The sequence below is a fragment of the Lepidochelys kempii genome, chromosome 14 (assembly GCF_965140265.1).
Source record: "Lepidochelys kempii isolate rLepKem1 chromosome 14, rLepKem1.hap2, whole genome shotgun sequence".
In the NCBI taxonomy this organism is placed as follows: Eukaryota; Metazoa; Chordata; order Testudines; family Cheloniidae; genus Lepidochelys; species Lepidochelys kempii.
Genome location: NC_133269.1, coordinates 22,028,887 through 22,041,118, shown reverse-complemented (window position 1 = coordinate 22,041,118; position 12,232 = coordinate 22,028,887). Strand labels below are relative to the sequence as shown.

Below are 12,232 nucleotides of genomic sequence, written 5' to 3'. Positions count from 1 at the left end.
GTGAACTCTGGAAGCGTTTGGTCTGGACTTGAAATTGACTGCTCACATTCCAAGGTGTGGGAATATTTCTTCTCTCTTTTAGTGCCTTTGATTTTAAAATTCCTAAAGAGCCTGTATTCTTGCTGGCTCATATGGAGCGACTGGTTTGATGGGGATCTTTGTGGAGATGATCACAATGGGCCAGATTCACTGACATATGCTGGGGGCTTAGGTGACACAAAACAGCTGTAAACCTGGTTTGGTAGTGGATTCGACTGGACTGCTTGTTGCTTTGCATTACCAAAGCAGTGCAAAACAATTGGGGTTTACCAGTGAAACTGGCCTAATAATTGCAAGCTTAGTAACACTGTATCCAAAAATCCAATCTGGCATGTATCAGTGACTTCCTTGGAGTAGTTGAGTGACAGGCAGACCGTAACTGGTTCCGAATTTGAATCTGCATTGGATAAGACTGCAGAAGTATGAACAAGCTCCTCTGCTATATCTGTGTGCCTCTTGCACACTCAGGGTCAAATTGTGGGTGAAGAGCATATAAGGAACCTTCATCCTTAGAAGATGATTAGAGACAAATTGCAATCCCCGTACTATGCTAAGCTCAGAGGCTGCTCTCTGCTACCACCCTCTGTGACACAAGCCATCCCACAAGGGGTGTGGAAGATGCTCCATGGTCCCCTCTATCCTGGCCAGCAGAGCGCACTGCTGAGGAGGGGAGCACATACCCTGCCCTCCCAGTGGTGCACTCCCCTTGGGCGCCATGGAGCACCAGGAGGAGTTGTCCTTACATCGCACACTCAAATGCAGTGTCTGTTTCTGTTTGTTGGAACAAAGAAGCGAGAGTTCCAAATTAAAAACCTGGATCCAAGTGTCTGTGAACAGTGGGGAAGTCGCGGCAGATCCCCCAACCTGCATTCAAACTCTGGCTTACCCCTAGAATAAAGATCAGAAGATTGGGATTTGAGTGCCTATGTGAAATGGACTCAGCTGGGGGCAAGAGGAACCCTTCAGGCAAATTGTTTTCTAAACAGAGAAAGGATCTTCAGCGCCCAGAAGGAGATGTGTTTCCAGGAAGACCAGATAGGGTATAAAATCTAAATTCTTGCAAAATGCATGCACACGCATTTAGGAACCCATCATGCTCCCCCTGGGTCAGGGACAAAACTTTGATGGGACTAGGATTGACTAAAGCCCTTCAGGGTGTGTATGAAGTTAGGTAGGTTTAGGTTGCTCAGAGGTTGAATTTTTGTTGCAAGCCTGGACTTCACATCCCCAGTTAAAAAGTCTGGTGAGTTTCTACCTGCCCTGAAGGGCAATGCTACCCAGGCCTCGTTACTAACCAGAGCTGTTCCATGAGAGCGAGGCACAAACCTTCCATGCCACATTCTTCTTTGACAAGTTACGCCTGGATATCCTCCATCTGCCAGATTGGCTGGGTGCTTCAGGAGAGGTGCCTTGTGCTGAGCTCTGGCTCACAGAGTTTCGATCAGTTTCCTAAATTATTCAATTTAAATACAGCTTATAGGGGAGGATGGTGGGGGAGCTTCCCAGGAGAATAATAAACATCAGGGATAGATCCCTCTGATTGGGTGGGATACTGAAGAGCATTTCGTCTAACTCTGCTCCCGCTGAAATCAATAACAGCTTTGCCTCCTGCGAGTTTGACTGCAGTGGGCACAGAGTTAAGTTGAGTGCTTCTGAAATCCCATTCTGTATGAATATTGGGGAACTATATTCTCCTGAGCCTTCCCTGCAACCTTCCCATGGGGAGGAGTTTTCAGGTCTGATTTCCAGGGCTTGTGCTTTCAAACTAAAATTTCAATAGCGCCTAAGGCTCCCAACCTCAAAGTATTTAGAGATCTGACTCCCATTGATTTCAGTGGGAGTTAGACATCCAAATACCTTTGAGCATCTGGGACTAAGGGACTTAGGAGCCTAACTCCTACTGCTTGCTAACAAGCCTTGCCGCCTTTGCTTACATCCATTTCATGGTCTCAGTGGGTTCAACCAGGTTCCGCTGCTGTCTTTAAATCTGGGGCTTTCCTGGGGTCACGTAGGAAATGGGATAAATGCTTTCGAGGACGTCTCTTAACCTGTGAGATTTGATTAAAGGAACTGGCCAGATACCTACAGATAGATTCCCAGAACCACACCTCACCTTCCCACACTGCAGATCTCGTGCAGGAGAGGGAACTGGGTGTGGCCATGGGACCTATCGAGCCGAGGGATTAGGATACTTGAGTATGTGCATGGTATACGCAAGGGGAGGCTGAAGACAAGGATTGTTGGCAAAGAAAGTGAATTGGAAGCAGAGAAAGAAGGATGGAGTTGGAAGGAGAGGAGGAAGAAAGATGGGGCTTGGAGGAGAGAAAGAGAAGGGTCGGATGGAGAAAGAGGTAATGGACACATAAGCTGGGGGGGAGCAGCTGAACTCAGTGGCTGTGGTTTATCCCAACAGCCAGGCTTTTTAGAGGTTTGATTCTTGCTGATTACCAGGCAGCTGAATGAAATGTTTTTGAGGACAGGACATGAAAACATGGGCCTTATTTCAGCTGTGTGGTGCAGTGGATCACAGGCCACACCTAGCCCATGGGCAGTATGCCCCAGCTGAGTGGGCAGAGAGGCTCAGTGAGAATGCTGGGGATGACCCAAATGAATATCCTGGCAGCAGCCACTGGGATTTCCCCAGCGCTGAACCAGCCTGAGCTTGCATTAGCAGAGTATGCTGTGCTGGGCAAGGGTATGTTGCTAGAATCCGTTGTGAGGAGAGAATGTGAAATTCCCATCAGGATATACCTGGAGAGCTCCTGCCAGTGAAAAGCCAGCATTAGCATGAGACAGAAGACAGCTCTGTTAGGCTGCTCAGGCCCCTTTTGGGTAGTTTGTGAACTGTTTAATTCTCTGGCAGCTACAGATAAACCCTAGGCTGGGTTTACTAAGCACCGTCCAACTTCAGTGGCAGACAGGGACTCCTGTCTATGCCATGGGTAAAACTCCTCCTCCTAAATGAGCTCTGGGATGCATCACCAGATGCACCACAGAGGCAGCCCTTGGTAACAGCCACTTGCACAGTAGGAACACCTGAAGGCTCCCAAGATTTGTAGTGGATCACAGCCTTTTCTCTGTAGGCTGGGGGTTCAAATCCAGCCCAGGCTAGTAGCCAAACCCAAGATGTTACCAACTGATGGTTCTTCAGAACCCTCCTTCACTTCTCCCTTAGGTGCAATCCCTCCAGCCCACCCTCAGCATAAACCCCTCCCCTACTTAGTGCTCAGTCCTTCTATGACCCTGTTTCTCCTCAATGTGCCCCATACCAATGTATCCCTTCGCTAGCACCCTGGTTCATTTATCTGGTGTCCATGGTGGAAATGTATGGAGGGGCCAACTTAGAGTGACCAGACATCCCGATATTATTTGAACCATCTCAATATTAGAGGCTTTATCTTATATAGGCAAATATTACCCCCTCCCACCCCTGAAAAAGAAAGTATCCTGATTTTTCATACTTGCTATCTGGTCACCCAGGGGCGGTGCCACCCTCTTCCCAGTGGGGGGCTGAGGTGGGCTAGACAGAAAATTGGGAGAGCTGCGCTTTATATCTTGTGGGCACACACACTTTTTTTTAACAGTAGGGGGCATGGACTGTACTCTGGGAGGGTATGAGCTGCCCAGCTCTGAAGGCAGAGCAGACAGCGGCGGCTGCTGGCCAGGCACCCAGTTCTGAAGGCAGAGCTGCCGTCAGCAGCAGCGCAGAAGTAAGGGTGGCAATGCCCTACCATGCCACCCGTACTCCTCTGTAATGTTTGACCTTTCACTGGGAGGGGTGGCTGGGGCGGGGACTAAGGCAAATTTTGGGGTGGCTATAGCTCCCGCAAGCCTCCCCGGCCAATGCTGCCCCTGTGGTCACCCTAGACCAACGGCCAGGAAAAGTTATGGAAGCCTTGAGGAGTCAGACGGGGAATGGGTGTGGTGTTCCAAGCAGTCAGTGGTGTTCTCACTGCTGTCCAGTCTTGGAATGTAGCTTGTGCGTCATTTTGGTGGGTTCCAGTGCAGCGAGGACTGGAGGTGAAGGTCGGAGGAGAAACACCTGGGACCACCAGTGACATAACAGAGGGGAGGTTTGGAAATCAGACCCTGAGGCCTCATCCTAGGTTTGTTTCACCTTCACATGCAATTCAGACACCCCCCCCCCACACACACACACCCCGAAATGGAAACATTCTCACTGGCCAACACCAAATAGCCTTAACTTTGCTTTGTAGCAAAACTTTCCCACAAAAATCTAAACCAACGCTGTCCATCCATCACATAACTTTCCTAACTGTGCACAGAAATGTGAATGCCTTGCTCTTTCATCACACAGACTGAATTCTATGTTCCTATGCAAAGCATATTCAATTCCACAAAAAGGTATTTTAGCAATTCGACTATAGGCTCTTTTGAAAACCTCAGCCAACATAAATATCACACAAACAGCAATGCTTTCCTTCTGATCAAACTAATTCCATGCCACCTTAATTAAATATCATGAGATCCAAAACTATTATATGCACACATCTTCCTATTCCTAACTCTTACACATGACCATAAAGTTATCTATCCCCTTTGCATCAAAAGAGAATTTGGCTGGATACAGTTTTTGGTTGAGTGAAGCTCAGATAAGTACTCCTTTTAAAAAAAAACAATATAAATGTAATTGAGATATGCACATGCCAAAGCCAAGTCTCGTTGCTGTAATTCTTGTCTTTCCTTATTCCATCCCCTGCTATGGCTCGTTGCTTTCATTTGATAATTGTAAATTCCCTGAGGCAGGAACTATACCATGTCTATTTGTTCACTCTTCAAATCCTCTCTCACATTTTCAGGGGACTCTACATATAAACTAAAAAATAATCTGCTCTCCTTACCTCACCCTCCCACAGAGATTTTTGAAAGAAGGGCCCATCAGCTGTCTCTTTACAACACCTACAGTGTCACGTTTTGATTTGGTACTACTGTACATATCATTGACTGTTTGTGGCTCTCTCTCCAAGATGCTTGGAATGCAGCTCACAGATGTTTCATAGCAGAGCCAGTCGGGCCTGCGGTATGGGAACAGACTGTAAGTTTTGGATGTGCCTGTCTGGTGCACAGAGTTCTTTTCCATTGCCTTTGTTATTACTGTATTTAATTTACAGCTCAGTGTTGTTGAGTGGCTGGGTCCCCAGCTTTCAGCTAGAGTGTTAGTTCTTCTTTTTCAAGACCTGATCCCTAGCCTATTGAAGTCAGTGGACGGACTCCAAAGCATTTTGGATCAGGCCCTTATTCTTTGAGTCTTCAAACACAGAATGATCATTGTTGCCTTTGGTGCCAATCCTTCTGTTACACAGTGGACCTCAGTCTGCAGGACTGTCAATGCAACACTATATTTGCACACACACAGTTTAAACACATTTTCTGTTGTGCAAATGTATCCCATGCAACCACTGATTAGCAGCCAGGCTCCTTGCTAGCAGATGCCTTTTGGTTTGCAAAATGAAGGCTGAAGGGAGTTGCTTGGTGTTGTTTTCCTGGCTACGTACCAGGCCAAAACTCTCATAAATAGAGCTGTTTGGCGGGGGTGGGGGGGAATGGGATTGGCCTTTCATGGGAAATTTCAACATTTTGAAATGACTTTCTGCTCAGAAAAGGAACAAAAAGTCAAAATGTTGAGCTGGAAAGTTTCAGATTGCAAATATTGGAACGGAAAATGTTGATATTTTTCATCGATATGAAACAATGTGATATCTCACCCTGAGAAAATGTAGCTTCGTTTCAAAAAGGTGATTTCAGACAACAGGTTTTGTTTTCATTCACCTGATCAGAAAATTGAAAATTTTCATCAAAATTGACATTGTGTTGTGGGAAATTTTGATTTCAACAAAACCACGTTTTCTGACAGGAATTTTGCTGTGGGAAAAATTTTCATCACCTCTACTTATATATGGGTGGAGAAGCTTGTCTGTCTGCACACCATCTGTCTCTGGAATAGCCCATCACTCTGGCATCTGAACAATAAGAGAACAAGTGGGGAGACCAAAGCAACCACAACATTTGTTCCACAAGTCTTCCTGTTGTGTAAAGTATAGATTCCTCGATCCTAGAGCTGAGCGAAGAATTGATTTTTGATTCAGGACCAAACTGGAAAGCAAAGTGGTTCAGTTCAAACCAAAACTGATTTTTTTTCACCAAAACCAAAACAATGAAAAAAGACAGGTTTCAGAGTAACAGCCGCGTTAGTCTGTATTCGCAAAAAGAAAAGGAGGACTTGTGGCACCTTAGAGACTAACCAATTTATTTGAGCATGAGCTTTCGTGAGCTACAGCTCACTTCATCGGATGCAACATGAACATGCAACATGTAGCTCACGAAAGCTCATGCTCAAATAAATTGGTTAGTCTCTAAGGTGCCACAAGTCCTCCTTTTCTTTTTAATGAAAAAAGAAAGACCCCTTTGTTTCAGGATGAACAGAAAGGTTTGTTTGACCCCCAAGTGATTTTTTTGGGGTGGGGAATCATTTAGTTTTGGGTCATTTTTGAATACCTCCCCCTTATTTTAAATTAGCCTCACTAGTGCTACCGAGAGCCACATCTGTACATCCCAGGTAAACTCGGCTCATGCAGTAACTACATGGGGATTCCACTCAGAAGCACTAAGGAAAAGGCCTGCCCTAGACCTTGGACAGCTTAGTAATGCAGGGAAGTGAAGAAAATCTACAAGACATGCCTGCCCTTGGGATGTAATGAAAGATTCTTCTGATTCTAATCAGGTGACTGAAATTAGTGTCAACATGATCCCAGTCGGAATGGGATTGCTGACAAGCGTGGAGAGAGCCGAAGGGAGCAGCGGGAAGCAGAAAATAAAAGAGAACAGCAGCCAGTTATCTTAGTGACTTCCATGTTCTTCAGGGTGGGCAGGAGTACAGCATACATAAGAACAAATTCCAGACTGTGTGCACCCTGCATGAGACAGTATGTCACCAGGAGCTGCAGAGCAACAGAGCCAAGCAGTCCAGAGGCTGCAGGAATAATTATACAGTACAACTGCTGCTGGATTCTCTGACATTCTTGGAGCTGGGAATGCACAGAACGTGGGTAGGTGTAGAGCACTGAAAATAAACACGTATGTTTTTTTTTTTTCTGGCACAGTGCTATTCCACCAGCAAAGTGAGCAGAAGATAAGCTTGAGCAGAGCATGGTTTCCATTAGTAATTAGGCATAGCAATGTTGCTTAGTGGTTAGAATAGATGACTGAGAGTCAGAACTCCTGGGTTCTGTTTCTGCCATTGACTTGCTGAGTGACCATGGGAAAGTCATGTAACATTTCTCAGAGCCTCTGTCTCTAAAATGGGGATAAGAATACCTCCCTACCTGACACAGGGATTGTGTCTATTATAGTAGCACGTAAAGGCCCTAACTGAGAACAAAGGCCCTTTGAGTATGGCACTGTACAAATACACAGTAAAAGCTTAGCTCGAAAGAACTTCCTCTCTTTAGCTGAATACAGAGGGAGAAAAGAAGTCTTAGTATCCCCACTTAACAGATGGGAAACTGAGCCACAGAGAGATGGGGTAGGATTTAGGAGCACACCTAAGGGATTTAAGAGCACAAGTCCCATTGACTTGCACTCCTAAATGACTTAGGTGCTTTTGAAAATTCCACCCTAAGTGACATGCCTGAGGTCATGCAGAGAGTCTGTGTCAGAACCAGGAACTAAGCCTAGATCTGTTGAGTTCCAGTGCAGTTCCTCAGTTGCATAACCATATTTTCTCTTTGTGCCTCACTGCCATTTGGGGCATTGAGAGATTGACTGCAAAGCATTTTCAGCCTCTCAGATGGATGGAGCTATAGAGGTGCAGATATTTACTGGTGCTAATTCTTCCTGTATAAAACATTTCATTAGGTGTCCCAGGGGTAGAAATTACAAACACTTGATGGGCTGGGCTTCCTGCATCTGCAAATTGAACTACCACTGATTTCTCCCTTGCTCTTTTGAAAACACTGGGAGTCTCCGCATTGTCTTTAACGGGAGCAGACTCTGGCCCTAAAAGAGTGTCATACAATCATAGAGAGATGGGAAAAGGATCTATTCGTCCATCCCCTTGCCCATTACACTCCTCTTGCCAACAGTCTGTTCTCCAATGCTTAGGCCAAATCTAGTTTTAAATACCTCTACTTTGGAAGCATCCCCCATTTCAGCGGAGTGATTATACCACAAGGCGGGCCTGGTCAATGGGACCTTTTTCCAGTTCTCCATCCTCAATGATCTGCTTGTTTAACCAAGAGCATGCTTTACTCCTGTAAATATTTAATTACTAATTACATAATTGTGGTGATTTATTATGCAGCGCTAAGTAAAGATAAAAGCGATTACATGCACGCAGGAAATTCTGTCGCTGCTCGTGGGCTGTGCAATTCTTAAATGAATAATTGCTGCCAGGCAAGAATGAGCTGGTTTTGTGACAGGCTTTAAATTCAACACTAGAAAGGAAACTAAAAGTCTGATGTTTGATGGGGCCTTCAGGTCTTTTCAGCGACTTTCTTCTTTGGATTTTCTCTCCTGTGTGAAGCTGAGCGTACACCGGAGACTCTAGATTTGTCTCCTCTGCACTCCAAGCTGTGATTGCCGCACCGGTAGGCATACGTGGGCTGGCTTGACCCATGCTAGCATGGCTAAAAACAGCAGAGTAGATGCAGCACTGTGGGCTTCAGCAACACCAATAGGTACCAAGGGTCCCCGGCGTGCTGGTACAGCCCAGGCTCCTGCATTTACGTGGCTATCTTTAGCTATTTTCAGGGGCATGTGCAGGGTATGGGGAAGCAGGGGCAGGGCCCCTCCCAATCGGCAGGTACACAGAACTCCTCTGGGGCCCGAGCAGGGAGCGTGAGCTCCAACAGCCCTGGGGCTGTGGGGGGAGGGAGGAAGGGAGAGCCAGTTCCAGTGGCTGCAGGGGGGAGACAGCTCCTCCAAGTGCAAGGGATGGGGGAGGGTGTGCAGAAAGAGGCAGCTCCTCTGGACACGGGGGGCACAGAAAGTGCCCCTCCAAAAGAGGCCAAATTTTTATTCCTATGCGTGCCCCCATGCTAGTGCAGATAAAGTTAGCACAGGTCTGTCTATTCCAGCTGGAGCATAGACATACACTCTGACTCTAATCTCTCTGGTCATATCTATAGCTTCTAGAGCTTTTTGTTTTGTTTGCTGAGATACCAGAGGAGAAACTGTGTCTAGTGGTTAGAAGAGAAAACTTGGGAGTTAGGAGATTTTAATTCAGTGATGGGCCCCGCTACTGATCCTCTGTTTGACCTCGGGCATGGTACAGCTCTGCAGAAATGCTAAGTATTGTTATTATTTCATTTCCTTTGCCTTTCTTCTTTTTGTTAATTTATATGTGAGGGTTCCAACTTGACCTCAGTTCCATATTGCCCTCAAGAGAATGCTGTCTGGAATATTGAGAACAACCCATGCCTTCAGTGAACAATAATACCTAGCTCTTACATAGCACTTGTCATCAGTAGATCTCAAAGAGCCTTCCAAAGGAGGTCAGTGTCATTATCCCCATTTTACAGAAGGGGAAACTGAAGTACAGAGCTGGGCAGTGACTTGCCCAAAGGCACCTAGAAAGCCAGTGGCAGAGCCAGAAATAGAATCCAGGTCTTCTGAGTCCCAGTCCAGTGCTCTATCCATTAGGTCACGCTGCTTAGATGGTAGAGTGATAAGTGCCTTAGATAGGTAACTTCTTTTTAACATAATTGAGCAAGGGGTGATAGGCTCCAGCGGCTCGATTGTTTCCTAGGGCACTGCTGCAGTCCCTGTGCTCTCCTGAGTGCACGTCCGGCTCTCTGATACTGCCTGGTAGGTTTCTGGACAAACCAAAGAGAGTGGGGAAGAGGTAGGGCCTTGGCAGAGCTAACTTGCCATGATGAAAGGGAACTTCTGCCCCTCACCCCCAGGGGTGCTGCAGGCAGGAGCACTCTCCTTTCATGTTGGGCAGCTCTGGCAGATCTTGTGCCTTCTGCTGCTCCCACTGGGACATGAATCTGCCTCAGTAAAGGTGCAAAGGAAAAACCTTCCATGCCCTACATGGGAGCCGTTATCTGGCGAAGGTCAACCCTGCTGCAGCTCAGGTACCGATGGCAGCATCAGCAATGGGAATCTTGCAGCAGAGTAGGTGCTGGGCGTTGCACTGTTTGCCTGCCAAGCTCTGCCCACTCCGATTGGTTTCTTCGGGGTGGTGGGCTCTGAGCTCTGGCAGGTGTGGGCGTTGCAGACGAGCGCACTGATTTGTTTCCGTACTGGAAACCCAGCCTTTCCTCCTTGCACCTCTGTGAGTGCTGTGGGGAATTCCGGCCTTTCTCTGCTGCCTCCGAGGCAGTCAAAGCCAAGCAGAAGGTAACCGGCTGTGCTTGCTGCATTCTAAACTTGTCCTTATCTCTTGGGTTCCAGAACAGAGGATGTTCTCGGCAAATATCGGCCTCCCCAGCCCTTTGATCCGCCGCGGCCGCCAGTGGCCAGCCTACACCACTCTCACGTCTCCGACGGTCAAGATGCTACTTGAGCAAGACAAGCTGAGGAAGGCTGGGTCCCAAGGAACATCTGAGGAATGCAGACAGGGAATGGGCAGCAGCAGGAACAGCAGGGGCCTCATACAAGGACGAAAGCCAAGTGATGAGTCTCAGGAAGCAGGTTTTACTGGGACAACCCAAGAGTCGTCAAGGCCAAATGAAGACAGCAGCCCCCTTAGGATTGCCAGGGGCTCTCCAGCAAACACTGAGGGCTTGTTTTTCCAGAGTAATTCATCCTCAGCGGGCCCCCCAAGTAAAGGCAATAAGGTTATTTTCTCCAGTAAACCCCACTTCCGTGTGCTACCATATGGCTCCCAGATGTCTCCCAGCAAGCAGAAATCAACTGCCTGCAGTTAGAAAAATAGATCTCAAGAGTTCTGCTTCAACACTCTGGACTGCATTAAAGTTACTCTGCAACTAACTGTTCAGGGTTTGGTTTGGTTTGGTTTTTAATTGTATCCTTAAAAGCCCCACTTGAACTCGTTTGGATGTAGAATGATGCGTACACAACATATGGAATGCTACTCTATTTGTTCATGAGTGTCTTAGGAAATGCCCTACAACAGGGTGTAATGTAGAACACAGCATACAAATGTTTACGCGTGTGCACACAGATATACACGTTCTGGACCTAATTCTCTGCTCCCTTGCACCATGTGTCCTCATTTACATCCCCACAAAGTGAGCGTAAGATGCTATCATTCTAATCTAGGAATGTTTTACACCCATTGGACTGGTGTAAATGCCTTTTCACTGGTATACATGACTATGCAAGGTATCCGTGAATCAGACTATAATGATAATAATTAATAATTAATAGTGTAATAAACTGGCTCTTAGGGTATTGACTTTAGGTGAATATTGCAAACCTACATTAAAGCAAATCAAAATGGAGTGAGTCCAGCAGCCCATTTATATATTTATGTGAATATCATCCTATAAAGAGTCAAAGATTCTCCATTGCCCTGTAGCTTGTGTGGTCATTTATGCCAGAGCAAAGTGGGTATAAGATGGTACTTAATCAGAACAACCTGACTCTCATTTACATTAAGGCCACTTTACATCACTTGGGCAGTGTAAAGTGATGGTTGGTTACACTGACCAAATGGCGTTGAGTGGCCTTAGTGCAAATGAGAATCAACCCTAGCCCCTTTGCACTGGTGAAAATCACTATAGCAGGGCAGGGCAATGGCTGATCAGGCCCGTATTCATTCCATGTCACGGAGAACAGATGTTCATCTCTGAAATGCTCCCCCACGGTTCTAGCTGGTTATTTTGCACTATTTTGGCGTGGTGGTAGGGGAAATGAAATTAATAAAAGATCTACCTCCCAGTTCTTCCTACAGCCTGGGGCTCATTGTAACTACTGAATTAAACCACTTTCTCCATCACCTTTCTTCCCTGGAGGAATGGGCTGCTAATTCTGCAAATGCAGGAAACCAAAGCTATTTATAATCAGCTCAGTGAGCAGAAAAAATACAGTAGGAGGCTAAAATCATCCCTAAATCCCAGAAATAGTGGCCGAGGCGACTGAAAAACACTTTTGTTTTCCTTTTGCATGAGTATGTGTTTATACATGTGCATGCGTGTGTGTGTGTGTGTGTGTGTGTGTGAAATTAGTGCTGTTGAAAGGACATAGCAAGGCATCCATGGCAATT

The 12,232-nt window shown here is 46.4% G+C and overlaps 1 protein-coding gene across 1 annotated transcript in view; it reads left to right on the top strand.

The window, feature by feature from the left end:
* CDRT4 (CMT1A duplicated region transcript 4) overlaps positions 1-11,360 on the top strand; it is a 62,260-nt gene extending 50,900 nt beyond the window's left edge. The window contains exon 2 of the mRNA XM_073311109.1: positions 10,456-11,360. Within this exon, the coding sequence (XP_073167210.1) occupies positions 10,456-10,931 (476 nt within the window). The 3' untranslated portion in view covers positions 10,932-11,360. The remainder of the gene's footprint in view (positions 1-10,455) is intronic.
* The last annotated feature ends 872 nt before the right edge of the window (positions 11,361-12,232 follow it).